The 24007-nt window shown below is 48.1% G+C and overlaps 1 protein-coding gene and 1 pseudogene across 2 annotated transcripts; one reads left to right on the forward strand and one right to left on the reverse strand.

The window, feature by feature from the left end:
• The first annotated feature begins 115 nt into the window (after positions 1–115).
• LOC127208605 (membrane magnesium transporter 2-like) lies at positions 116–17891 on the forward strand. Of its 2 annotated transcripts, none has more exons than XM_051168093.1 (2): positions 116–299; positions 17275–17891. In XM_051168093.1, the coding sequence occupies exon 2, from the start codon at positions 17468–17470 to the stop codon at positions 17819–17821; it is 354 nt and encodes a 117-aa protein (XP_051024050.1). In that variant the 5' UTR covers positions 116–299; positions 17275–17467; the 3' UTR covers positions 17822–17891. The 2 variants fall into 2 exon arrangements, with proteins under 2 accessions (XP_051024050.1, XP_051024051.1); XM_051168094.1 differs by having other exon boundaries at positions 125–246.
• A 3176-nt stretch (positions 17892–21067) lies between these two features.
• On the reverse strand, positions 21068–21729 carry LOC127208779 (60S ribosomal protein L19-like; annotated as a pseudogene).
• Between the last annotated feature and the right edge of the window lie 2278 nt (positions 21730–24007).

A 24007-nucleotide genomic window follows, 5' to 3' on the forward strand; every position in this document is an offset into this window, starting at 1 on the left:
TCCTGGCTGCCCCGGCGCGCTCTCCCGGCGCTCGCCGCCAGCCCCTCGGCCCCGCCCCACCCCGCCGGCCGCCCCGCCCCCGCGCCGCCGCGTGTCTCCCTCCCTCCCTCCCCGGCTCCCGCTCCTTCCCGCCGCGCCACTCTGGGCTAGGGGTGCCCAGCGCCCCCGCCCGGTATTGTCCCTCGTGCAGCGCCCTCTGCCGGCCACCGTGCTGCGCCTTTTGGGTCCCGCGGCGCCCTCACAAAGGTCGGCGAGCCCATCACTGAGTTCCCCGATGCTTTTTACGACCGCGCCTGTGGGTGAGGCCCCGGGTGGTGGTGATGGTGGTGGTGGTGGTGGGAGGAGAGTCCGTGAGCCTAGCGAGATGGGGAAACTTTGGAACTTGGAGGCCCTGTTCGCCCCAGAGTCTGGTTTCTCAGAGTGGGCTCCGCAGAGAATCAGTACCCCAGGTTGCCCGAGGGTGCTGGTTGAAAGCCTGGCTCCATGCCCACTTAATGAGCCTCTTCTCCGGGTCTGAAATTGTGCTTTTAGCTAGCATCTTGAATTGTTCCGATGCTCGTTCCTTGGAGCCCCGGTGGCTTTCAGGGTGCGGGTCAGTGATGGGGGTTGGTGCACGGACTCAGACCCGGATACTCTTTTTCTGAACTCTGCATTCTTGTTCTCCGACACTGCTGAGAGGATTCCTTTAGGTCATATGCTGCTACAAAGCAGAACCGTGGCTTCTGGTTGTGCGTTCCTGTTGCTTTCTTCACAGGTTTCTTTTGCCAACGCCTCTGGGAACCCATGGTGCCTTGGTAAGGCACCTGTTCTTACCTGTAGAAGGGGCAGCAGTTTTGTTCTCGTATTTTTTTAAAAATGTTTTTTATTTATTTTTGTTTTATGTGCATTGGTGCTTTGTCTGCGTGTATGTCTGCGTGAGAGTGTCAGATCATGGAGTTACAGATAGGTATGAGCTGCCGTATGGGTGCTGGGATTTGAACCTGGGTCCTCTGGCAGAGCAGTCAGTGCTCTTAACCGCTGAGCCATCTTTCCAGCCCCTCGTATTTACTTATTTATTTTTTTCTTCTTCAATTCCCCAGGGCTGCTTTAAGCAAGAGGGCTGGCACCTATCATCTGCTGAGTTTTATCAGGAAAGCCTTAGGCTTCCAAATTCCTGGCTCCTTCTAGAAGGTTAGGGTAGTTACATTATGTCAAGTCAACAATTGGTATGTGTGTGTGTAGGAAGGATAGTAACATGTCAAGAGCGGGAAGGTGAGTCTCTTTCCCTCTCCATCTCTCTCTGTCTCTCTCTCTCTCTCTCTGTCTCTGTCTCTCTCTCTCTCGTGTGTACTGGGTTAATTTTTCTTTTTCTTTATTTTAAAACAAGGTTTTTCTTAGTCTGGAACTTCCCAAGCAGGCTAGTTTGGCAGGCCAGTGAACTCCAGGCCTAGCCTAGGATTGTTAGGTGAATGCTACCACACTTGACTCTTTTTTAAAAGATATGTCACCTGGAACTTTCTATGTAGACTAGGCTGGCCTTGAACTGACTACCCAACTCTGCTTCCAGAGTGCTGGGATTAAAGGACTGTGGCTTTTTCCTTTCTTTTTCTTGAGCCAGGATTTCTCTGTATAACCACCCTGGCTAATCCAGGAACTCTCTTTGTAGACCAGTTTAATTTTTTTTTTTTTTAAAAAGGAGTTATGGATACCAAACTCAGGTCTTGCTTGCAAGGCAAGCACCTTACCAATTGAGCCATCCCTCAGCCCAATGGAGACTGAAAAAGTTACGTAATGGCACTTGTTACTCAGGACCACCCTTAGCAGGGTTTCCACACTAGGGGAGAGAGTGCTAACATGGCCCTGAGTTGATGATGTAGCAGCTGGGTAGGCGTTGATGGATAGGAAGTGACTAAGTGGAAGCACCCTGTGCAAGGGGATTCTAAGCTGGCCTAACAGAATTGCTGAAGACAGAATGAGTCAACATCTCTGCAGGCTGGTAGAGGATGAAAACCTCACCAAACATTGCAGGTGACCAGCCACCCCGAGTTCTTCCTAAACAGACTTGAGAAAAAAAAAAAAAACGGTTTCCCTGGAACTGGATGCTTGAAGGTCTGCCGTGTACCGATGGGCCTGACAGGCTTGGCCCAGCAGACAGTCTTATCAGCAGATGAACTGCAAGTGGAGGTGCTGCAGAAGTGAGATTTCTTTTCCGAGTTGCCTTGAGGGTGAGGCCTTGGGTCTCCCCGAATTCTTTTTCTGCAGCCCATTGTCAGATGCTCTGTGAGGATACTCTGGTGTCACAGTTTAAGCACGGCACTCAGAAGTAGGTGGCTTTTGTGTGTAGAGTATGCTTACTGGTGTCTTGAGAAATCTGGTTTAGGAAATACAGAGAGGGAGTCTCCTCTCTGGCCTGAGTGACCGACCACTCAGGAAAGTAGCCTTGAAGGACACCTGCTGATAGGGCGGTCCCCCACCTGGAGACAGACCCCAAGACCTGAGCCAGCAGGTTGACCCACTCGAGGATGCAGTCTTACCTGGGATCTGAGGTTATTCTTCCTTCGAATCCATCCTCCTGTTTTTTGTTTTGTTTTGTTTTGTTTTCTCCGTCTGGCCTTGTTCTCAGTAACGACATTTCAGTCCCCTCCATTTAAAGACACCAGTTGAGTTTGCCCTCACCTGTTCCCACCAGTGCTGCTCCTCCCTCCTTCCATTTTCACCAAGCTTTTATTTTGTTTTGTTTTCAAGACAGGGTTTCTCTGTGTAGTCCTGGGTGTCCTGGAACTCACTTTGTGGACTAGGGGGGCCTCAAATCGGGACACCCCCCCCCCCCCCCCCCCCCCCCCCCCCCCCGCCTCTGCTTCCTGAGTGCTGACATTAAAGGTGTGTGCCACCACACCCTGCTCCAGCAGAGCTTGTAAGAAAGGCCTCGTATTCATTGTTACAACTTCTTTACCTCCATTCATTCTTCTTCCACTACAGTTTGGCTTCTGGCCTCACCACATCATTGCAATGTGTCTTGCCGGTGACCTAGTTGCTAAATCAGTCGCTACTTTTCGTCTTCGTCGCACATAGGCACAGCGGCGTTTGCTCCTGTTGCCTGCTTGGTTTCGGTTGAAACTACTTTCCAGTCTGGCACGAATGGTGCACCCCTGTAATTCCAGCACTTGGGAGATCGAGGCAGGAGGATGGCAAGTTTGAGGCTACATAGTGGATTCCAGGACAGCTTGGGCTACAGAGGAAGACGGTTTGAAAAAGGAACTGCTCTGAGGATCTCTATGAGTCCTTTGGAGCCTTCCTTCTTACCTCTGTCTTTTGCTTGTTGGCCCAAGTATAGGCTTTGCTGGTCATGCTCATGGGCCTCACACCGCGTGCGCACACCGATGGCTCCGGCTCCTTCTAGTTCATGAGCTAATAACTGAACTTGCCATTGGTTCATGGTTATTGGCAGCAGACACAAGCCTTTGGGGTTAGAGACCTAGGACTTTACCGCTGTGGTGGAGCAAGGAGCAGCAGCAGCAGCACATTTGTGTAAGTTCTCCTCGCCTCCAAGCCCTGCAGGGGCAGTGTGGTGGACCCAGATGGATGCGCCACATGCAGATGGTTTGTGTCATAGCCGAGAAGCACGGAGGATGGAGGGAGGGCGATCTACGGCTTCTAAAGGAAGCAGTAAATTGTCACCCTTCGAGGGTGCTTGTTAGAAGCACAAGACTGAGGAGAGGCGCAGGTAAAAAAAGAGGCAGGGCCGTCCCAGTCGAAAGATATGAGAGCATGCCAGGCTCTTCGTACCATTGGTCTTCCTTTTAAAACGTGTTCCTGTCTGAGAGCTGTTGCCTTGGTTGAGGTTCTGTCCTTTTGGCTCTATTCACATCTTTCTCTCTTTCTATGGTAGTGGCTTTTCTTGACTATAGCAAGTATCTGAGAGAATCAACTTATAAAGGAAAAAAAAGGTTTATTTTGGCTCATGATTTATTTATTTATTTAGTTAGTTTTTTCGAGACAGGGTTTCTCTGTGTAGCCTTGGTTGTCCTAGACTCGCACTGTAGACCAGGCTGGCCTCGAACTCACAGGGGTCCATCTGCCTCTGCCTCCCGAGTGCTGGGATTAAAGGTATGTGCCACCACTGCCTGGCTATTTTTGTTTTGTTAAAAAAGATTTATTTTCTTTTTAATTATGTGCATGCGTGCATGTGTGTATGTGTGTGTATCCAAACGCAGGCACTCTTGGAGGCCAGACGAGGGCGCTGGATTCCATGGAGCTGGAGTTAAAGGTGGTATGAGCCTCCAAGGTGGGCGCTGGGAAGTAAACTTACACCCTTGGTAAAAAGCAGTATGCACTCTCAAATGCTGAGCCATCTCTCTAGCACCTGTTTTTATTTTAAGATGCAATATTTTCTTCTTTCCAGACGGTGTCTCACTATGTAGCTCAGCCTGGACTTGCCCCGTTTCTGCCTTAGCCTCGCATATGCTGGGATTATAGGTGTAAGGCGACACATCCAACAGGTTGCCAGCTTTAGAGGTTTTCAGTCTGTGGTCAGGAGGACGCGGAGCTTTTAGGTCACTGTTTTGGTGCGGGGTAGCAACGGTGGGGGTGCATGGAAGGGCAGAACTGTTCACTTTGTGTCTCAGAAGTGAGAGAGGAAGTGGTCAGTGTCCCACAGTTCCAGTCAAGGGGCTGTGACCTCTGTGACCTTAGGACTTCCCACTAGGACCAGCCTCTTAACATCTCCACTGCCTTCCACTGGTGCCACACTAGAGACCAAGCTTAACGAATGGACCTTTGGGGGCATCTAAGATTCAAATGACAGCACTCTCCTTTCTTCAGGGTTTTCTGTCACCTTCACTGTAAGCCACTAAATGTGACCTTGGTAACCCCGAGCAGCCGTTGTGCCCTCTTCTTGTTTACTTTTGTCACTCATATGACTCATGCATCTCCTAAGATGCCTCTGTCCTTTCCTCCTTAACAGAGACTCAGCCATCCCTCTTTTCATGTGAGGTCCTCGTAACACCTTTAGGTGACTATATAGGGGACAGTGGCATCTCTGGCGCTTCCATTTGCTCATAGTGTTCTTCCTCATCCTTCATCCCTTCGTGGGCTAACCCCCTCCTTAGCTTTTAGACTTCACTTACTGTCACTTTCTTTGGGGTGGTTTCTAGGATTTCTTTGCCTCCTCCTACTCCACTTGGGTGTCCATCTTGCGTATCCTGAAGTCCCTTTGCCTATACAAGACGCTATAGTAACAGGGTTGTCATTAGTGAAGACCGTTGCACGTCAGTGCCCAAAACCCTGGGAGAGCTCAAGAAATTGTTGAATGTAACTCTCTGCTCCCTAGTCCGCCGTGTTTTGAACAGCTGTGTATTAGTGTCACGTTGCCGTGACAAAACACCTGATGAAGGCAACTCAAGGGAAGAGGGTTTATTGCAATTCACAGTGTGAGGCCGAGAGGTGTGATGGTCGGAGTGTGTGGTGGCTGATCACATTGTGTCTGCATTCAGGTAGCAGAGACAAGAATCCTGGTACCAGTCAGGCGCGGTGGCGCACGTCTCTCATCCCAGCACTCTGGCAGGCAAAGGCAGGTGGATCGCTGTGAGTTCGAGGCCAGCCTGGTCTACAAAGAGAGTCCAGGGGTTGGAGAGATGGCTCAGAGGTTAAGAGCACTGACTGTTCTTCCAGGGGTCCTGAGTTCAATTCCCAGCAACCACATGGCGGGTCACAATCATCCATAATGTGATCTGATACCCTCTTCTGGCATGCAGGTGTACATGCAGGCAGAGCACTGTATATATAAAGAATAAATATAGCTTTAAAAAAATGTTTTTAAAAAGTCAGCACAGGACAGTCAAGGCTACACAGAGAAAGTCTGTCTTGAAAAATAAAAAACAAAAATGAACAAACAAAAAACCAAGAATGTTGGTGCATAGCCCACTTTTTTATTTCTTCCTTTAGAAAATGTTTTAAAATTTATCTCATTTTATGTACGTTGGTATTTTGTCTGCATTTGGGAGAGAGTTGGATCCTCTGGAACTGGAGTTACAGACAGTTGTGAGCTGTCATGTGGGTGCAGGGAATTGAACCCAGGTCCTCTGGAATAGCAGTCAGTGCTCTTAACCGCTGAGCCGTCACTCCAGCCCCTATTTCTTCCTCTTTGTTCAGTCTAGGACTCCAGCCCGTGGGATGGCACTGCCCTGGGAAAACGTTTCCTTGGTGATTCTGAATCCAGTCCCGCTGATAATGAGGATTAGCCATGTCCAGCTTCCTCCGTGTGGTCTTGCTACCACGGACTGCCCTGCTCTGCCCTGGCTTCCGTGAGGCGCTGGGACCCTCTGGAACTATAAAGCAAAAAAGCCACGCCCACCCGTTCAGTTGTTCCTGGTGGGTACGTGGTGATAGGAGTGCGTAAGTGACATTGGGAGGGTCATAGCTGCTCCCATGCAGCTCTGTCTGGGACCACACTAGAGCTACAGGAGTTGGGGTGTGGGAGAAAGCCAGTGGGAGTTTTTTTCTCCTCAGTCTCATGATCTTCTGTGGACTGAGAGGAATTTAGTACTGACCTTTAGTGGACATCAGTGCCTCCGCCCCCCTCACCACCCCGCGCCCCCAGTACAACAAAAGGGCTTTTCTGTTTCTTCCTTGACAACGATCTTCTGCTTGGTCAAAGTTTAGTCAATCTTTATAGTTTGAACTCTCTCCTAGGCCCATCTGTGTATTTCCTTGTAAGAACCAGTTTTAGCAAACAACTCTGCCACGGTCATTCAGCTAGAACCCTCTGTGTTCATTATCTGCTTGCCCCCACGATCAGGCTTTTTTACTTGGCACCAAGCCCCAGTTGGTGCTTGTTCATGCTGGCTTGTCTTCCGTAAGAATCCTGTCAGATCAGTTTAGCCAGACTCTCTCTTACTTTTCCTATTTCCTCTTGGTAATTTTCCATCCGCTGACCTTGCCCTTGCCTGTGGCTGTAAGGTCCCTGTCTGTGTATAGGATGGTTGGGCCCCATCTCTTCTCTGCACTGAAAAATCACATGTAGTGGTCCCTGATTTGGGGACATGATTTTGAGTGAGGTTTTTTGTTGTTGTTGTTGTTGTTTAGTGCTGCTTTTACAAGTATTGAAGACCTTTTTTTTTTTTTTTTTTTTGGCTTGACAGGTTTACTTTCTCTTCAAAGGAAGACTTGCTGTCTTTCCTAGGGTTCCGTGGTAGCTCAGTTGTCACCTACCTAGGGTGTCCTCAGTAGCCCAGTTATTTCTCAATGTGGCTCTTCTAAAATGCTTTAGGGTCCTTGTGTCTGTTAATTTTCCTCCTTGCTGTGACAAGACACCTGATGCAGGCACTTCTGTGAAGGAAGAGAGCATTTGGCTCACAGTCCAAGAGTGTAGCCTCTCATGGGGTGGCTGGTCTCACGCATCTGCCGTTAGGAAGCAGAGGAAAGATAGATGTAGGCCCTTCATTTGATTTCTTCATATTTTTAATTTTTTTCTTATGTTTTTGGCTGGGCATGACAGTGTGCCTTTAATCCCAGCGCTCAGGAGGCAGAGACAGGTAAATCTCTGAATTCCAGGCCAGCTAGAGCTGCACAATAGAGAGACCTCATCTTTCAAAAAAATTTTTTTTTCCTTTTTGACTCTTTTGAGACAGGGTTTCTCTGTGTAGCCCTGGCTGTCGTGGAACTTCCTCTGTAGACCAGGCTGGCCTCGAACTCAGAGATCTGCCTGCCTCTGCCTCCCAAAGTGCCGGGATTAAAGGCGTGCGCCACCACCATCTGGCAAAATTTTTAAACATTTTCTTCCTTTTATTCAGTCTAGATCCTAGGCCCATGACATGGTGCAGCTCACGTTTAGGATAGAGCCTCCAGCCCGTAGTAACCCAATCAGGAGACTTCTCAGAGACACGCCCACAGGCTGTCTGCTTCATGAGTGTCGATCCAGCAGGCTGACAGTCAATGTTAACCACCACAGTCTCTAACAGGCAGGTACCAGGGACTAATGTAAACTCCTGTCCGTTAGCCCTAAGTGTAGGCAGTATAAGCCAGCCACTTGTGTGACGCCCTGTGCACTCGGCGCCTCTCTTAATTAGTGGCATAGAAGGAGCCTGGGAACACCAAGAACACCGCACCACAGTCCTCTGCTGGTCGGTATACAGTCAGATGGTCAGAGATGCTGTTGAGAGAAACAGCCTTCCAGGGGAGGGCGAGCCAGGGAGGACAGGAGAGCTTGGTACCAAATCTCTAGTCTGTGCTGTCTCCTCACAGCAACAGAGGCAGGCTTCCTTGGTCCACCCACCCGGAGCTGCCATGAGCCATGGACAATGGCTTCGTGTTTCCCTTTCTGCATTTCTAATTGGTTTTTCATTGCTCCACGCATGGCCTGCCTTAATCTAGTTATTTAGTTTGCTCTATAACAGGAGCCCACAAACTCGCCACCCAAAACAGAACCAAGCCACAGCAGATCTGGGATGGTACAATTTGGAGCTGGAATGTCTTGTCATCAAGGCCTGATCCCTGACTTAGTCCGCTTAGGAGGTAGTGGAACTTGTAAGAGGTGAGGCCTGCCAGGAAGCATTAGGCCACTGTGGGCGTGCCCTTGAAGGAGTCACCCCTCGCTTATGCTCTCATTTCCCAGCTGCCATAAGTGGCTTTCTCTACTCCTGCCGTGATGTGCTGCTGCCTTGTCACAGACTCAAAAGCAGTGGAGGGACTGGGGCAGTGCCTCAGTGACATAGAGCACTGTCTGCTCTTGTACAGGACCCCAGTTCGATTCTTAGCGGCCACATGGCAGCTCATAACCGTCCATCTCCAGTCCCCAGGGCTCGGATACCTTCCTCCAGCTTTCGAGGACACTAGGCATGCAAAGAGTGCACAGACATAGACATGCAGGCCAAACACCCATACGCATAAAATAAATGTAGAAAAAAAATGTATAGTGCAGTGGAGCCGTGGACCATGGCTGGAGCCTCAGCCTCCAAAACTGTGAGCCCCAAAAAAGCCTTTCATCTTTGTAAGTTGATCGCCAGGTATTTTGTTATAGTAACAGGAAGCTGACTAATACTTGGCAGGAACTAACATGGAATTGTAGGGGTTTCTTTCCTCCACCCCAAGATCCTGCCTCCCACTGCTTGGTAGTCCACGTCCTGAATCCCGTATTTGCTTTCCCTTTTATGTTATTTTAATTGTACTTAAATGGGAAAGTTCAACCATTCACAGCTCGAAAGTAGTCTGCTCTCCCGTTACCCTGCCTTCGTCCCGTTTCTCATTTCTATTTTGGTTGTTGTTTGTGTGGGGCTGGGTCAAACAAACCTAGGGCCCAGTGCTTTCTGGGAAGATGCTCTGTCACTGAGTTATATCCCCAGGCTCCTGTTTAGACTTTTATTTTGAGATAGTGTTTTTCTAAGTTGCTCAGACTGGCCTTGACCCCCTCTGTGGCTCAGGCAGGCCTTGAACTTCTGGGATTGGGGGCCTGTGCCTCCAGGCCCAGTGGTCTCTGCGTCTCTTAGGCACTTGTGTTCTGTGTATGTTTCTAACGAGTATCTGTTCTTACTTTGGGTTATTTTTAGATTTATAAAAATTCATCTTGCTGTATGAATTTTTTGTGGAACCAACTTTTTTTTCCCCATATACTAATGAATCAATAGAACTCAGTATTGCAATGTGTCACCAAAGATAGATCGTTCAGGGCTTGTGTGGTGTCTCCCTGTCCCTTCTCGTGCTCCCACCCCCCACCTCCATCACTGATGGCCACTTGATTCATTTGTGGGTTTTTGCTGTTGTGAAGAGCACTGCTCTGAATATTATTTCTTTTTAAAGAAAAGATTTATTTTTAATTTTTAAATTGTACGTAGGTGTGCGTGCCTCCAAGTGGGTATGTGCACGTGAGTGCAGGTGCCTCAGAGGTCAGCGGCATAGGATCCCCTAAAACTGGAGTTACGGACTGTTTTGAGCTGCCATGTGAGTGCTGGGAGTCAAACCTGGGTCCTCTGGAAGAGCAGTCTGTGCTCTTAACTGCTGAGTCATCTCTCCAGCCCTGTACACTCATTTACAGGGAGGAGGAAGGAAGAGAGGGAAGGAGGGAGGGAGGGAGGGAAAATTCTGTGGATCTGGAGTGGAATACTGTCAACTGCACTGCATCCTCTGAGCAGTCATGTGCTGAAGCTTTAGCCCCACCGTGGAGCTATTTAGAGACTGGCTTTTGGAAAGTAATTAGCGTTAGATAAAGTCTAGAGGATTGAGTTCTTGAGACCATAGGGAAGGCCATTTCAAACACAGCAAGGAGGAAGCTGCTAGAAGCTGGAGAGAGTCCTTACAAGAACTCCACCTGATACGTTTAGCTTTCATCCTTGAGCACTGTGGGGATCAATCCTGTTCCTTAAACACCTGCCCTGAGGGCTTATTCTGAAGGCAGGAGCTCACAAGGACACCGGAGAAGTCAACTACCTCTACACACAGCTGCTCCTCTCCTTTGTGGTAGAGGTCTCTGTCTCTTGTCTATATCTCTGTTGGGTTGTTGTGTTAGTTTTTGGTCACAGCTGTAACAAGGTACCACGATCTTTGTAGATTAAAACAACAGAATTTACAGGCGTAGTGGCACGCACCTTTAATCTCAGCCCTCAGGAGGCAGAGGCCAGCCTGGTCTAATAGGGTGAGTTCCAAGACAGCCAGAGCTACATAGTGGGACCCTGCCTGCAAACAACAGCAGCAACGGAAGTCTCACAACTTGCTCACAACAGCCATAAGGTAGCCTAACCTAGGTCTACTGACAAGCAGGTACCTAAGAATGTCATGTAGTCACGAGGGGGGGGGGGGTCATCACTCAGCCACAGAAGAGGACACTCTAACACATACATGGTGCAACATGGGTGAACAGCGCTGTGTAGAATACACCACCACAGAGTGACAGGCACTGCTCGGCTCTGCTTACCGGCGTGCCACAGGGTGGCCACATTCATAGAGAGAGTCGAGCAGGGTGAGGGGAATTGTTTTGTGGGGACACAGTGTCTGCTTTGCAAAGAAGGAAGGAGCCCCAGAGACCGACCGTAGTAGAGGATGCAGAACAGCGGGAAACGACTATAAATGCTGAAGGATGATAGGGCCCATAAACCCTGCGTTATGCTGTGCTTTACCGCCGCCTAAAAGAAAACGGTCGCCTGGCAGCATCTGCTTGTGAGATAATTTTTTTTACATTTTTTTTCTCTTTTTGTACACTGAGCGCTGAATGATGAACAGTCTTCAGGTCCTGTGTCAGGCATGGGACTCCCCAGTGAGATTCATGGACCGAGAGGGACTATATGTGCAGCGTATGCGGGCAAGTTGTATAAAATGCTCAGAGTGACAAAAGTCTATTGGTGACATGACTCGAGCTCTTCTCAGGAGGCCTGGGAGCCTGTATGGAAAGCTTATATGTAACATGAAAACATAAAACATTCTCACTAAATTTTGCTGGCTGGGGAGGGAGAAATTTCATCAGTGTGTGGTCCCAACACGTCCCGGTGCATGCACCCCATCTCTACACTTGGCTCTTCGGGTGATTGTGGAAGCCGGGGCCAACCAGCAGAGGCCATGGTGCCTGGCAAGGCATCTGGATAGTCTACAAGAAGTTTCTGAGCAGGAATTGGGTAGAGCACTTTTATTCACAATACACCATCGGTTATTCTGTTTGTTTATTGTCTCTAGGCTAAATGGCAAGCGGAAGAGAGGAATAAAGGCTGGTGGACTAACCCGTTGTGGGGCTGGAGAGACGCTCAGGGGCTACAGCATTTGATGCTTTTGCAGACGCCCCCCTAATTGGGTTCCCAGGACCCACATGGTGGCTCACAACCATCTGTAACTCCAGTTCCCAGGGATTGGATGCCTTCTTCTGTCCACTGCAAGCACCGTGTCCAAGTACACAAACCTACACACAGACACATCTAATACACATAAGTAAAGACAAAAGTATTTTAAAAATTCACTTATCCAGATCCAAATTGCTCTGCTTAGAAGGGACACTTCAGAATTCACAGGTGAATTCTCACCTCACAGAAACTCCAGCAGCTATATTCTCTCTCTCTCTTTTTTTTTTTTCAGTTTTGTTTCAAGCGAGTCTTTATCAATCACACCCTGTATTTCATCGCAATCAAGTTATATTCCAATAACCGTTTTTAGTTTCTAGAGCCTTGTATGTTTTTAAAAAATATTTAATTTTTAATTTATGTGTGTTGGTGTGAGGGTGTCAGATCTTGGAGTTACACACAGCTGCGAGCTGCCATATGGGTGCTGGGAATTGAACCCCAGTCCTTTGGAAGAGCAGGCAGTGCTCTTAACCACTGAGCCATCTCTCCAGCCCAAACCTTGCATGTTTTTATGAGTATAGAAACCAGTACTTCCTATTGGGAGCCGTCTGCAAACCTGGAGTTCACTGGGATTCTGACACTATCTCAAAGCTTCCCGTGGGAGTGTGAAGGATTGCCCTATCAGCTGCAGCCAGGAAAGCTGTGTAGCAAAGCAACACCCTACTGTTAGGTGTCTGGGCGATAAAGCAAACTATTGGCCTCCCAAGGCTCAGCTGGCTGGCACTGCTTTCTGTTGCTCCTCACCAGTTAGTCCATTTCCTGGAATTAATATCCATCCCACGAGTATATTTCATCAGCCCCAGGAAGACCAAGAATTGCCTGGGTACTGAAAAATATTGTCTTTCAGTAGGCAAATTATCAAAATAATCTTGTTTCTGCCCAGAAATTTCAGAAAATCTGTACAACTGAGAAAGTCTATTCTCTTTTTTTGTTTGTTTGTTTGTTTGTTTTTCAAGACAGGATTTCTCTGTGTAGCCTTGGCTGTCCTGGACTTGCTTTGTAGACCAGGCTGGCCTTGAACTCATATCGATCCACCTGCCTCTGCCTCCTGAGTGCTGGGATTAAAGGAGTGTGCTGCCACGCCCGGCTAGAAAGTCTATTCTTTACAGACAAGCCAGCATGGTAAAACAAAACAAAATAAGCCAAAAGAAAAAGTCTTAGTTCCAGTCATGGGGAGAAGAAAAATCTTAGAAGACTTAGCAAGGAGTGGCACACACCACTTCAGATCACTTCCAGGTGTCACATGGGCACACTAATTTGCAAAGGAGGCAGAGTGTTTCTTTGCAAGTTGCTCTGGCTTTGCCAAGCAGTGTGGTATCTCCAGAGATGATTCTTGTATCCTGGGAATAGCATAGCCTTGAGCTTGAGGATGCATCATGCAGTTCTCTCTGCATCTTCAAGTCAGCACCTCCGCTATTGTGTCAGTAACTCTGTGAGCCAGACCGAACAGTGATCCCCTGAGCTCTGCAAGCGATAAAGAAACCGAACACGCTATTTCATTACATTCCATATCTAGCTGACAGATAGGCTGACAGTTTCTTTCTTATCTAGAACAATTGTTCTTAGTTGGGGGGAGGGTGTTGAATTTCGTGCTCAAGGTTTCCAAACGATTTCCAAACTAAATAGCAAGTGAAGAAGTGGAAAAGCGGGAGTTTTCAGGCCTGTTTGTAGGAAACTGTACCCATGGGGTTGTAAAGCACCTGTTGTGGGCCTGGGGAGATGGCTCAGCTGTTAGTATGCCTGAGGCGTCCCAGAACCCACATGTGGCTCACGACCTTCCGTAACCACGGTTATACTGTCTAATGCTTAGAGATAATGCTTAGAGAGAAGCATTTGTTACGTTTATTTATTTATGTGTGTTGTTATAATGTGTGGGAAAACTTGCCTTTTTTCCTTCTTCCTCCTCCTCCTCCTCATCTTCTTTCTTTATTGAGACAGGGTTTCTCTCTATAGCACCTGCTGTCCTAGAATTCACTATGTAGACCACACTGGTCATGAACTCACAGAAATTTACCTGCCCCTGCCTCGCAAGTTCTAGAATTAAAGACATGCGCCACCACAACCAGCTGGAGGGACATTGTCTAATGTCATGTCTGGGGCTGTGGTACTTCAGGTGTCAGAGGATAGAAGCCAGCGGTGTTGTTAAACATCCTACCACACGCTGCACACTGTTCCTCTCTAAAGAGGAATTATGCAGTCTAACATGTCAGTGGTGGCTTGATATGGGGGCTGAAGAGTCGGCTACACAGTTAAATGCACTTGTTGCTCTTTCAAAGGACCCAGTTCCCAGAATGCACATGGTGGCTCAAAGCCATCCTTCACTCTTGGATATCTGACACCATCTTCTGCCTTCCATGGGCACCAGGTGTGCATGAGGCTCACATACATATATATTCATATATACAGGTAAAACAAGCAAACAAACAAATAAATCTAAAGAAAAAGAGTCTGACACAGAACCAGAGTCCAAGCACCCAAGTGCCTGCCATCCAATTCTCTCAGAAAGTCAAACTGTCCCCTCAAGTGACCTTCTGCCATTATAAACATTCAGAGCTACAGTGCAGGGCGAGACCAGTATGTACCCCAGCCTCCTTTGCGGCGTGACAGGGTGGCTAGTTCTTACTAATGGCACATAACCAAGAACAAAGCGTGCCACTCCCCTCTTTCCCTTTCTCTTGGCAAGATGGAGATGATAAGTAGGGTCTTGGGAGAGCCACAGTTGCAGCCTGGACCCCTGAGTTACTATATGGGGCGGCTACCCATCCACTGGAAGTATAGGTGGGATGTAAAATTTTTTATATTTTGTTATTACTCTGTGTGTGTGTGTACGTGGGTGCATGTGATGTGCATGTGTGTGTGATATGCACGTGTGTGCATGTGATGTGCATGTGTGTGTGATATGCATGTGTGTGTGATATGCACGTGTGTGCACGTGATGTGCATGTGTGTGTGATATGCACGTGTGTGCATGTGATGTGCATGTGTGTGTGATGTGCACGTGTGTGTGATATGCACGTGTGTGCATGTGATGTGCATGTGTGTGTGATATGCATATGTGTGTGTGATATGCACGTGTGTGCATGTGATGTGCATGTGTGTGTGATATGCATGTGATGTGCATGTGTGTGTGATGTGCACATGTGTGTGTGATATGCACGCGTGTGCATGTGATGTGCATGTGTGTGTGATATGCACGTGTGTGTGTGATATGCATATGTGTGTGTGATATGCACGTGTGTGCATGTGATGTGCATGTGTGTGTGATATGCATGTGATGTGCATGTGTGTGTGATATGCACATGTGTGTGTGATATGCACGTGTGTGCATGTGATGTGCATGTGTGTGTGATATGCACGTGTGTGTGTGATATGCACGTGTGTGCACGTGATGTGCATGTGTGTGTGATATGCATGTGTGTGTGATATGCACGTGTGTGCACGTGATGTGCATGTGTGTGATATGCACGTGTGTGCATGTGATGTGCATGTGTGTGTGATGTGCACGTGTGTGTGATATGCACGTGTGTGCATGTGATGTGCATGTGTGTGTGATATGCATGTGTGTGTGATATGCACGTGTGTGCACGTGATGTGCATGTGTGTGTGATATGCATGTGATGTGCATGTGTGTGTGTGATATGCACATGTGTGTGATATGCACTTGTGTGTGTGATATGCACGTGTGTGTATGTGATGTGTGTGTGTGATATGCACATGTGTGTGATATGCGCGTGTGTGCATGTGATGTGCATGTGTGTGTGATATGCACATCTGTGTGATATGCATGTGTGTGCATGTGATGTGCATGTGTGTGTGTGTGATATGCACATGTGTGTGTGTGATATGCACGTGTGTGTATGTGATGTGTGTGTGTATATGTGTGTGCATGTGTGTCCTGGCTACATGTGTATAGCATGCATATGGAGGTCAGAAAACAGCTCTTGTTGATTTTCTCCTCCTGCTTTGTTGATGTGGGGGGGTTCTCATTTCTTTTATCCTTCTGTGTATTCTAGGCGAGCTGGCCCTCTCTTGTGTCTGCCTTCCATGTTGTGGCAAGAGTGCTGGGACTACAGATGTGTGCTACTGAATCTGGCTTAAAATCAAGCGAGGTGGTGGCGGCACACACCTTTAATCCCAGCACTTGGGAGGCAGATCTCTGAGTTCAAGGCCTGCCTGGTCTATAGAGTGAGTTCCAGGACAGCCAAGATTACACAGAGAAACTCTGTCTTGGAAACAACAACAAAATGAGCACGTTTGTTTTATTGTTTATTTTATGCATATGGGTGTTTTGCCTACACCCATGCCTGTGCACCACAGGTGTCTCTGCATGCATGCTTGTGCACCACAGGTGTGTCTGCATGCACGCCCGTGTACCACAGGTGTGTCTGGTGCATGTGGAGGGGATCATATCCCCTGTGGAAGGTATCATAGCCCCTGGAAACTGGAGTTTTATTTTAGTTTATTTTGTTATAGTTTTCCTGCATATATGTCTGTGTATCACATGCATGTATGGTTTCTTCAGAGACCAGAAGAGGGTGTCGGATTTCCTGTAGCTAGAGTTGTGAGCCACCTTAGGTCCTAGGAATCACAGGTGCTAGGATTAGCGGTATGGGCCACCAAATCTAGCTTGCAGTTATGTTAGAGAGAGTGAGCTTTCATGTTAGAGTCAACAGATGTCACAAAAGCATGTCTCAGCTTAGTAAACAGGTTGCCCCAAAGCTATAAATAAATACGTAGATTACTGCTGACCTGTTTCTGCACAAGGAGCCTTAGACAGCAGAGAGAACCCTGACTAGGAAAAGCAAGCTAAAGCTGGGTGGTGGTGGCGCACGCCTTTAATCCCAGCACTCGGGAAGCAGAGGCAGATAGATCTCTGTGAGTTCGAGGCCAGCCTGGTCTACAAAGAGAGAAGGCTATACAGAGAAACCCTGCTCAAAAAAAAAAAAAAAAAAAAAAAAGAAACAAAACAGAAAAAAAACAAAACAAAACAAAACAAAAAAAAAAGGAAAAGCATCCCCATTATCTTTGTCCCTGAGGCTAGCCTAGGGTTGTTTCCAAGCTTGCCACTGAGGGGCCGTCCCTCCTCTGTGTGATGCAGTTACATCATCAGGTTGGTCATCTTGACTGAGCCACAGGATGTCCAGATATATGGCTGCACCTTGTTCCGGCCATTCCTGTGCTGCAGCTGGAGTCTGCAGTATTTCCTCCAAGACTCGTGTGTTAAAGGCCCGCTTTCAGCCTGTGGCACCTTTGAGAAGTGGAAGGACATCTCAGAGACAGGGCCCACAGGAAGCGGTGGTGCAGTATTTGTAATCTCAATACCCAGGAAGCTGAGTCAGGAGGATTGCCACAAGTGTGAAGTCCATCTGGGCTACACAGTGAGACACTGTAATAACCAGCAAGAGGAGAAGAGGTGAGACTGGTGGGTAAGTGAAGTCACTGGGGTTATGTCCCTGATCTATTCTCTCTCTTTGCTTCCCAGTGGCCATAGGCTGAACATCCCTGTTCTGCCAAGTGCTCCCACCACGATGTACTGCGCTGCCACAGGCCCAAAGCAAGGAGGCCGGATGAGCATGGAAGCGTTGAAACTGTGAGCCAAGACAAGTTTTTCCGTCTTCTAAGATATTTACCCCGGAGTGGAAGGCTGCCTCTGGGGCCGCCGTTCCTTCCGAGTCATGGTGCCGTGGCTGTGGAGGGGGCTGGTGTGCATCGGCCTCTTTGCCCTCGCCCACGCTGCCTTTTCGGCTGCACAGCATCGTTCTCATATCCGACTGGCAGAAAAGGAGTATGAGTCGCTGCCCGGAGACATAGTGCTCCAGACCCTCCTGGCCTTTGCAGTTACCTGTTATGGTGTAGTTCACACTGCAGGGGACTTTAAAGACAGGGATGCCACTTCAGAGCTAAAGGATATGACGTTTGACACCCTAAGGAGTCGCCCGTCTTTTTATGTGTTTAGTCCTCCTGGTCGTGGACTGTTCCAGCCCTCGGATACAGTTCGTTCTTCCAAACCTCAGCGCACCATCTTCTGACATACTGTTTGAGCTTTGAAAGCTCAAACAGCTGCACCGTTCAGCTTTTTACAAATTAAGTAACGGGACAGATGCAAGATTGAGTACTGCGACTTGGGATGTAAAACACCCCCCTACACATCGGTATTTTTAATTGATATTTCAGACTTGAGTTTTAAAAAATCTATAATCAAAAAACGCAAAAGATATTTACCTCAGGTATCCTGTCCCAGCTGTCGGAAGCTGAGTAGCTGTGGAGGTGTTTTTGGATGAGGCAGACATGTGAATCTCAGCTCCTGGGGAGTGGATAGCGAAGGTGGCCCTAACCCCATCCATCAAGGCGCTGAATGGAACAAGATGGCTTCTGCATACTTGAGCTGAAAGACGGAATCTTTCTCTGGCTCTGTCCCCTAAATGCAAACACCAGCTTAGTTCTTGCATTTTGAGCCTACTGGCTCTCGGACTGGACTTGTGGCTTGGGCTCTCCTGGGCTCTGCTTACTGACTACAGCCTTGAGGGAACTTGCAGGTTTTCACGGTGTGCGGTCCGGTGCTTCCTTGCGACGCTCAGCGCAGGTTCACTCCAGGCTGATGGTCTGGAGGCAGCTGTGAGCCACAAGCAGTGAGATGGTGATGATTGTCCACGCTGTGTGAAGAGGCCTAACTGTTAAGGAGCGAGAGAGAGGCCAACGTTCCCAGTAGAGAGGACATAAGAGGTGGAGAGAGCCTTGCCCCTGCCAGTTGAGCTATCCCTGTGGCCAGTTCCTGGGGTCTGTTAGAGGACCAGAATCAACAAGGGGAATGTGTGCAAAACTGTCCCTTGGTGTCACAGGGGATGGACTCCACAGCCATGCACAGGAGCCAGTCTCCTCGGACGCTCACGTAGTCTCTAGGAAATGACACAGTATTTGCATATAACCTATGCCCGCCCTCCCATATGCTTTCCTCTAGATTACTTGTAACACCTAATACCATGTACATTCTGTGTAAAGAGATGCCTGCATATGTTCAGGACAGATGGAATTTCCCCCAAATAGCTTTGGTTGGCAGTTGGTTGAGTCTGCTTGGTTTGTTTACTTCTCCTTATGCTATGCTTCTCCAAGAATGTCAACTCCCTGAGGGCCAGATCCTGTTTGTCTTGGTTCCTTGTGGTGTCCCTCAACGTGTGTGTGTGTGTGTGTGTGTGTGTGTGTGTGAGAGAGAGAGAGAGAGAGACAGACAGACAGACAGACAGACACACACACACACACACACACACACACACATACAGATAGACAGACAGACAGACAGACACAGACTGACCTGGAACTCAATATATATAGCAGGCTGGCCTCTGCTTCTCTGCCTCAAGTACTGAGATTAAACTGGGAGTAAAGGTAAGTGACCATACTTGGTCATCTTGTTTTTGCTTTTTCCATACATATTTAACAAGACAGGCTCAATTTACTCTATCAACCCAAAGTTTCAAGGCTCCATGTTGACTGGTCTGAGCCATTGCTGCTCCTTCCTTCCTAGATTTTCCTGCCCTTGGCTTCCGTGGTGCAGTAATGGACAGCCTGTACTGGGTACCTTCTTCTTTGACATCACCTCTCTAGAGAGCCCCTTCCTCCTCCAGCATGTCAAATGCCACATGGCCCTTCTGACATGTCCCTGGCCATCTTCCCAGTCTAAGAGACCTGTCCTATTTACTTTCCTATTGCTGTGGCAGAACACCATAGCCAAGGCAACTTAGAACAGAAAGTGTTTAATTGGTTTTACGGTTTCAGGGGGTTAGAGTCTATGATAGCAGAGCAAAGAGGCAAGTGGTGGCAGGAACCACTGATACCAGCATCCACAGGTAGAGAGAATGGGAATGGTGCAAGTCTTTCACAATCTTAAAGCCACATCTTCTCCAAACAGGCCACACTTCCTGATTCCTCCCAAATGGTTTTTACTGAGGTCCAAGCATTCATGCATACGAGCCTAAGAAGGCTGTCTTTTTCAGACCGCCATAAGACCTAACACTTTGTTGGGCGCAGTCGCCCTCTGTGGGGTGGCCCTCAGCTACCTGTTTTTAGTTGATGCCATTCTATCCCTTGGCAGCCTGCATCTCTTGACTCCACTTGTGCAGACTGGAAGCAGGATTTTCGCTACTCACTCGTTGTATCTTTTTCCCCCGTCCCCAGGATTTTCCTGATCTTCACCCAAAGAGGGAGTAAGAGCTGTCAGATCTACATTCTGTGCATCTCTGTAGAACACTGCCTCTCCATCCAGGCATTCCTGGCTCTACTACAAGGCTGTATCATTCACCACCTCATAGACACAACCTGTGTTAGAGTACTGTCCTCATCTCCTCCCTTAGCTGTACAGTCCGATTCTAGGATGGCCTTGCACAGCGCTGCCATTTAACTTTTGACTTCAGCCTTTCAACACCTGGATACTGTGAATACAAAGTTAAGGCCAGATCTCATTGTTGCAGGGCCTTCCTAGCCAAGCTCCTTCTCACGTCTGCAGCCTCCCCTCCATCACTTGCACAGTAGACTCCTTGTCTTTACAACACTTGCAGGTGCTCAGTGTGCCTGGCAGTGTCATGCAGCTTCCTTTGCACAGAAGAACACCTCTGGCGATGGTTAGTTCTAAATGCCGACTTTCCACGAATTAGAATTAATTACCTGGGGAGAGAATCTCAGCTGAACAATTGCCTTGTCTGTGGGGGATTGTCTAGATTGTTAATGGATTTTGGGAAGACAGCCCACTACAGGTGGCACCATCCCCTAGGCAGAGGATCCTGAAGGACACAGGGCAGGAGGAGGGTAGATGAGAGCAGGCAGCTTGGGTATGTGTATTTCTCTGCTTCTGACTGTGGATGTGATGTGATGGTCCTTAGCTTCTCTGTTGCCATGGGCTGTAGCTGAAATTGTCAGCCTGATAAACCTTTTCTCTCCTTGTTGGCTTTTGCCAGGATGTTTCCTCAGAGCAACAGAAGTGAAACTAGACCACTCTGCACTGATTGTTTTAGGGTTGTAATAAACTGCCCCAGACTGGGTGACTTAAGAAATAGGGATTAATTTTCTATATTTCTGGAGGCTGCTAGGGGTCAAGATCAAGGAGTTTGCGTGCCTTTCTCCACGTGTAGGTGGCGTGTAGGTGGCGTGTAGGTGGATGTCTTCTTGCGTCTTCATATAGACCTCCCTTTGGGTATTTGTGTCCTATTGTTCTCCTTTTGTAATGATCCCACTCATATAGTGAAATCATTTTAGCATAGTTACTTCTTTTTTTTTGTTTGTTTGTTTTATTTTAATGACTGATCCACGTGAGGCCACAGCCAGGCCACTATGTACAGACACGAGGGAAGCTTCATTTCGTGGTTTCCTCCTCCTTGGACAGGGTCTTGATGATCTCCTCCTTCTTGGCCTGGAGGCGCTCCTCCCGGCGCTCGCGTGCTTCCTTGGTCTTAGACCTGCGAGCCTCAGCCTGGTCAGCCAGGAGCTTCTTGCGGGCCTTGTCCGCCTTCAGCTTGTGGATGTGCTCCATGAGGATCCGCTTGTTTTTGAACACGTTCCCCTTGACCTTCAGGCACAGGCTGTGGTGCATATGGCGGTCAATCTTCTTAGATTCTCGGTATCTCCTCAGGAGCCGGCGCAGGATTCTCATCCTCCTCATCCATGTCACCTTCTCGAGCATGCGGGCGTTGGCGGTACCCTTCCGCTTCCCTATGCCCATATGCCTGCCCTTCCGGCGAGCCAAGGTGTTTTTCCGGCACCAAGCCCGGGGAATGGACTGTCACAGGTTTCCGGATGATCAGCACATCTTTTATTAGCTTCCTGATTTGCTGACGGGAGTTGGCATTGGCGATTTCGTTGGTCTCATTGGGATCCAACCAGACCTTCTTTTTCCCCCGCAGTGGAGGACACTAGAGGCAAGCCTGTTCTGTAGCCTGAACATACTCATGGCTCCATAGTTACTTCTTTAAAGATACAATCTGCTGATTGGTGGTGGTGCACACCTGTAATCCCAGCACTGGGAGGCAGAGGCAGGCAGATCTCTATGAGTTCCAGGCCAGCCTGGTTTACAGAGTGAGTTTCAGGACAGCCAGAGCTATTCAGAGAAACCCTGTCTTGAAAAGGCAAAAAAGAAGAAGAAGAGGAGGAGGAGGAAGAAAAGGAAGAAGAAGGGAAAGAGGAAGAGGATCAAAGAAGGAGAAAGAGGAGAAGAAACTCCTAATCTGAGGAAGGCCCCCCAGGGATTGGATTTCCACATGTAACTTTTGGGGGACCACTATTTAGCCTGTAATACTTCTGACAGATAACATTTGACCCACAGCCACCGATGTCCCCAGCTTCTCCCCACAACAACTGTAAGTCTCACATCTCATTTAAGTATAAATCTTCCTGAAATTCTTCTCCAGCTGTACACCTGTGGAACGAGACCATGCATTACATGCTTCTGAAATAAACTAGTGGGGTGAACATGACAGAGACGCAGTTCCTAAATGCAAAGGAGGAGGGGAACAGAGGAAGGTCATATGTTAGGACCCCTAAACATAGGAATTTTGTGGATTTAGATTCAATCCATAACAGCTTCGCCATAATGAACCTGGAAAATGTCACCCACAATTGAATACCCAATTATCTTGCCTACATTAGGACTCTTCCTTTTTCATGCTTTACTGTGCCCAAACCCACAGTCACCTCCACCAAAACCCCTGTTGTTTTTAATTTCACCTACTTCATTGCAAGACTGTGTCCTCTGACACACAAGTACACTCTGGGAAGACACTGGTCCTCCTTGACCTAGAGTCGATGTCTGCAAAGCACTGAGTCTGTTAAATGTTTTTTTTCCAGTTTGATAACCCACATGGTCATTAAGTGATTACCAGGTGGGGAGCATATGCTGCATGCATGGACACTCAAGGGCTACTTCGCATGATGCCAGCACTAGTTTTCAGGACAGTCAGAACACCATGGAGCTTAAAACACTGGCCTGGTGTGGTGGCGCACGCCTTTAATCCCGGCACCCTAGAGGCAGAGGCTAGTTCAAGGGTAGCTTCATCTACAAAGAGTTTCAGGACAGCCAGGGCTACACAAAGAAATAAAAATTTATCCACTGTTTGTTTCTAGAATCAGGCAACTGAGAATATAGAAAGAAAAAACCTTAGTTGGGCGTGGTGGCGCACACCTTTTGTTTTTTGTTTTTCGAGACAGGGTTTCTCTGTGTAGCCTCGGCTATTCTGTACTCACTTTGTAGATCAGGCTGGCCTTGAACTCACAGAGATCTGGCGGTGGCACACACCTTTCATCCCAGCACTTGGGAGGCAGAGGCAGGTGGATTGCTGTGAGTTCGAAGGCAGCCTAGTCTACGGAGTGAGTCTAGAACAGCCAAGGCTACACAGAGAAACCCTGTCTTAGAAAAAGAAACAAGACAAAAAAAGAGAAAAACCTTGATGAGGTGGGTACTGCGTATGGTCCACGAATGGAACATAAATGAACCCCGTAAAAAAGGGGGGTTCTGTTTTATACACTGCTGTGTCAGTAGAGCAAACAAACAAACAAACAAACAAACAAAACTGCCTGGTACAGATAATCCCCAAATATTTACTAAATTTGTGAGTGAGTATAAATAAACACACACACATATTAAGCATTTATCATACATATATATTGCAGATTCTTGAGTTCCGAGCAGCCTTTGAATCTGTGGTGGTGTTGTTTTTTTCCAATTGAGCACAAGAGCATGTTAACGCTCTCCTCCTGAATGGCCACATTCCAGCTGAACAGCCGTCATATGCCTCTGGGTTCCCCAGATGACTCACAGGAGAGCCTTGTTTGGGAGGAGTGGGATGAGACGATGGTTGACAAAAATAACCATGGGTCCTGGAAGGCGGCATCATCGAGCTCTGCTGCTGAAAAGAACAATGGGAGTAAGTAGGACTGTTCCTCCAAGGCAGGGCGAGCTAGCTATCATCCCAGCTCCGTGGGTTAGCAGCAGCTCACAAGGTCAAAGAGCAAGAGTTAGCATAAACGAAGTCAAATCGCCATCGCTCCCAAGCAGTCAGCCGCTCCTCTTAGATGAGAATGTTTCTTATAAACTACGAAGGAAGCAGATGGGAGGGTGCTTAGTGAACATCACGGAGGTGCTAATTCCATGTGTTTATCTTTGTCTTTTTATAAAAGGCTTTCCTAGCAGGCATCGTGGTTCACGCTTGTAATCCCAGCTCTCAGAAAGCAAA

Source organism: Acomys russatus, chromosome 25, assembly GCF_903995435.1.
Source record: "Acomys russatus chromosome 25, mAcoRus1.1, whole genome shotgun sequence".
Taxonomy (NCBI): Eukaryota; Metazoa; Chordata; class Mammalia; order Rodentia; family Muridae; genus Acomys; species Acomys russatus.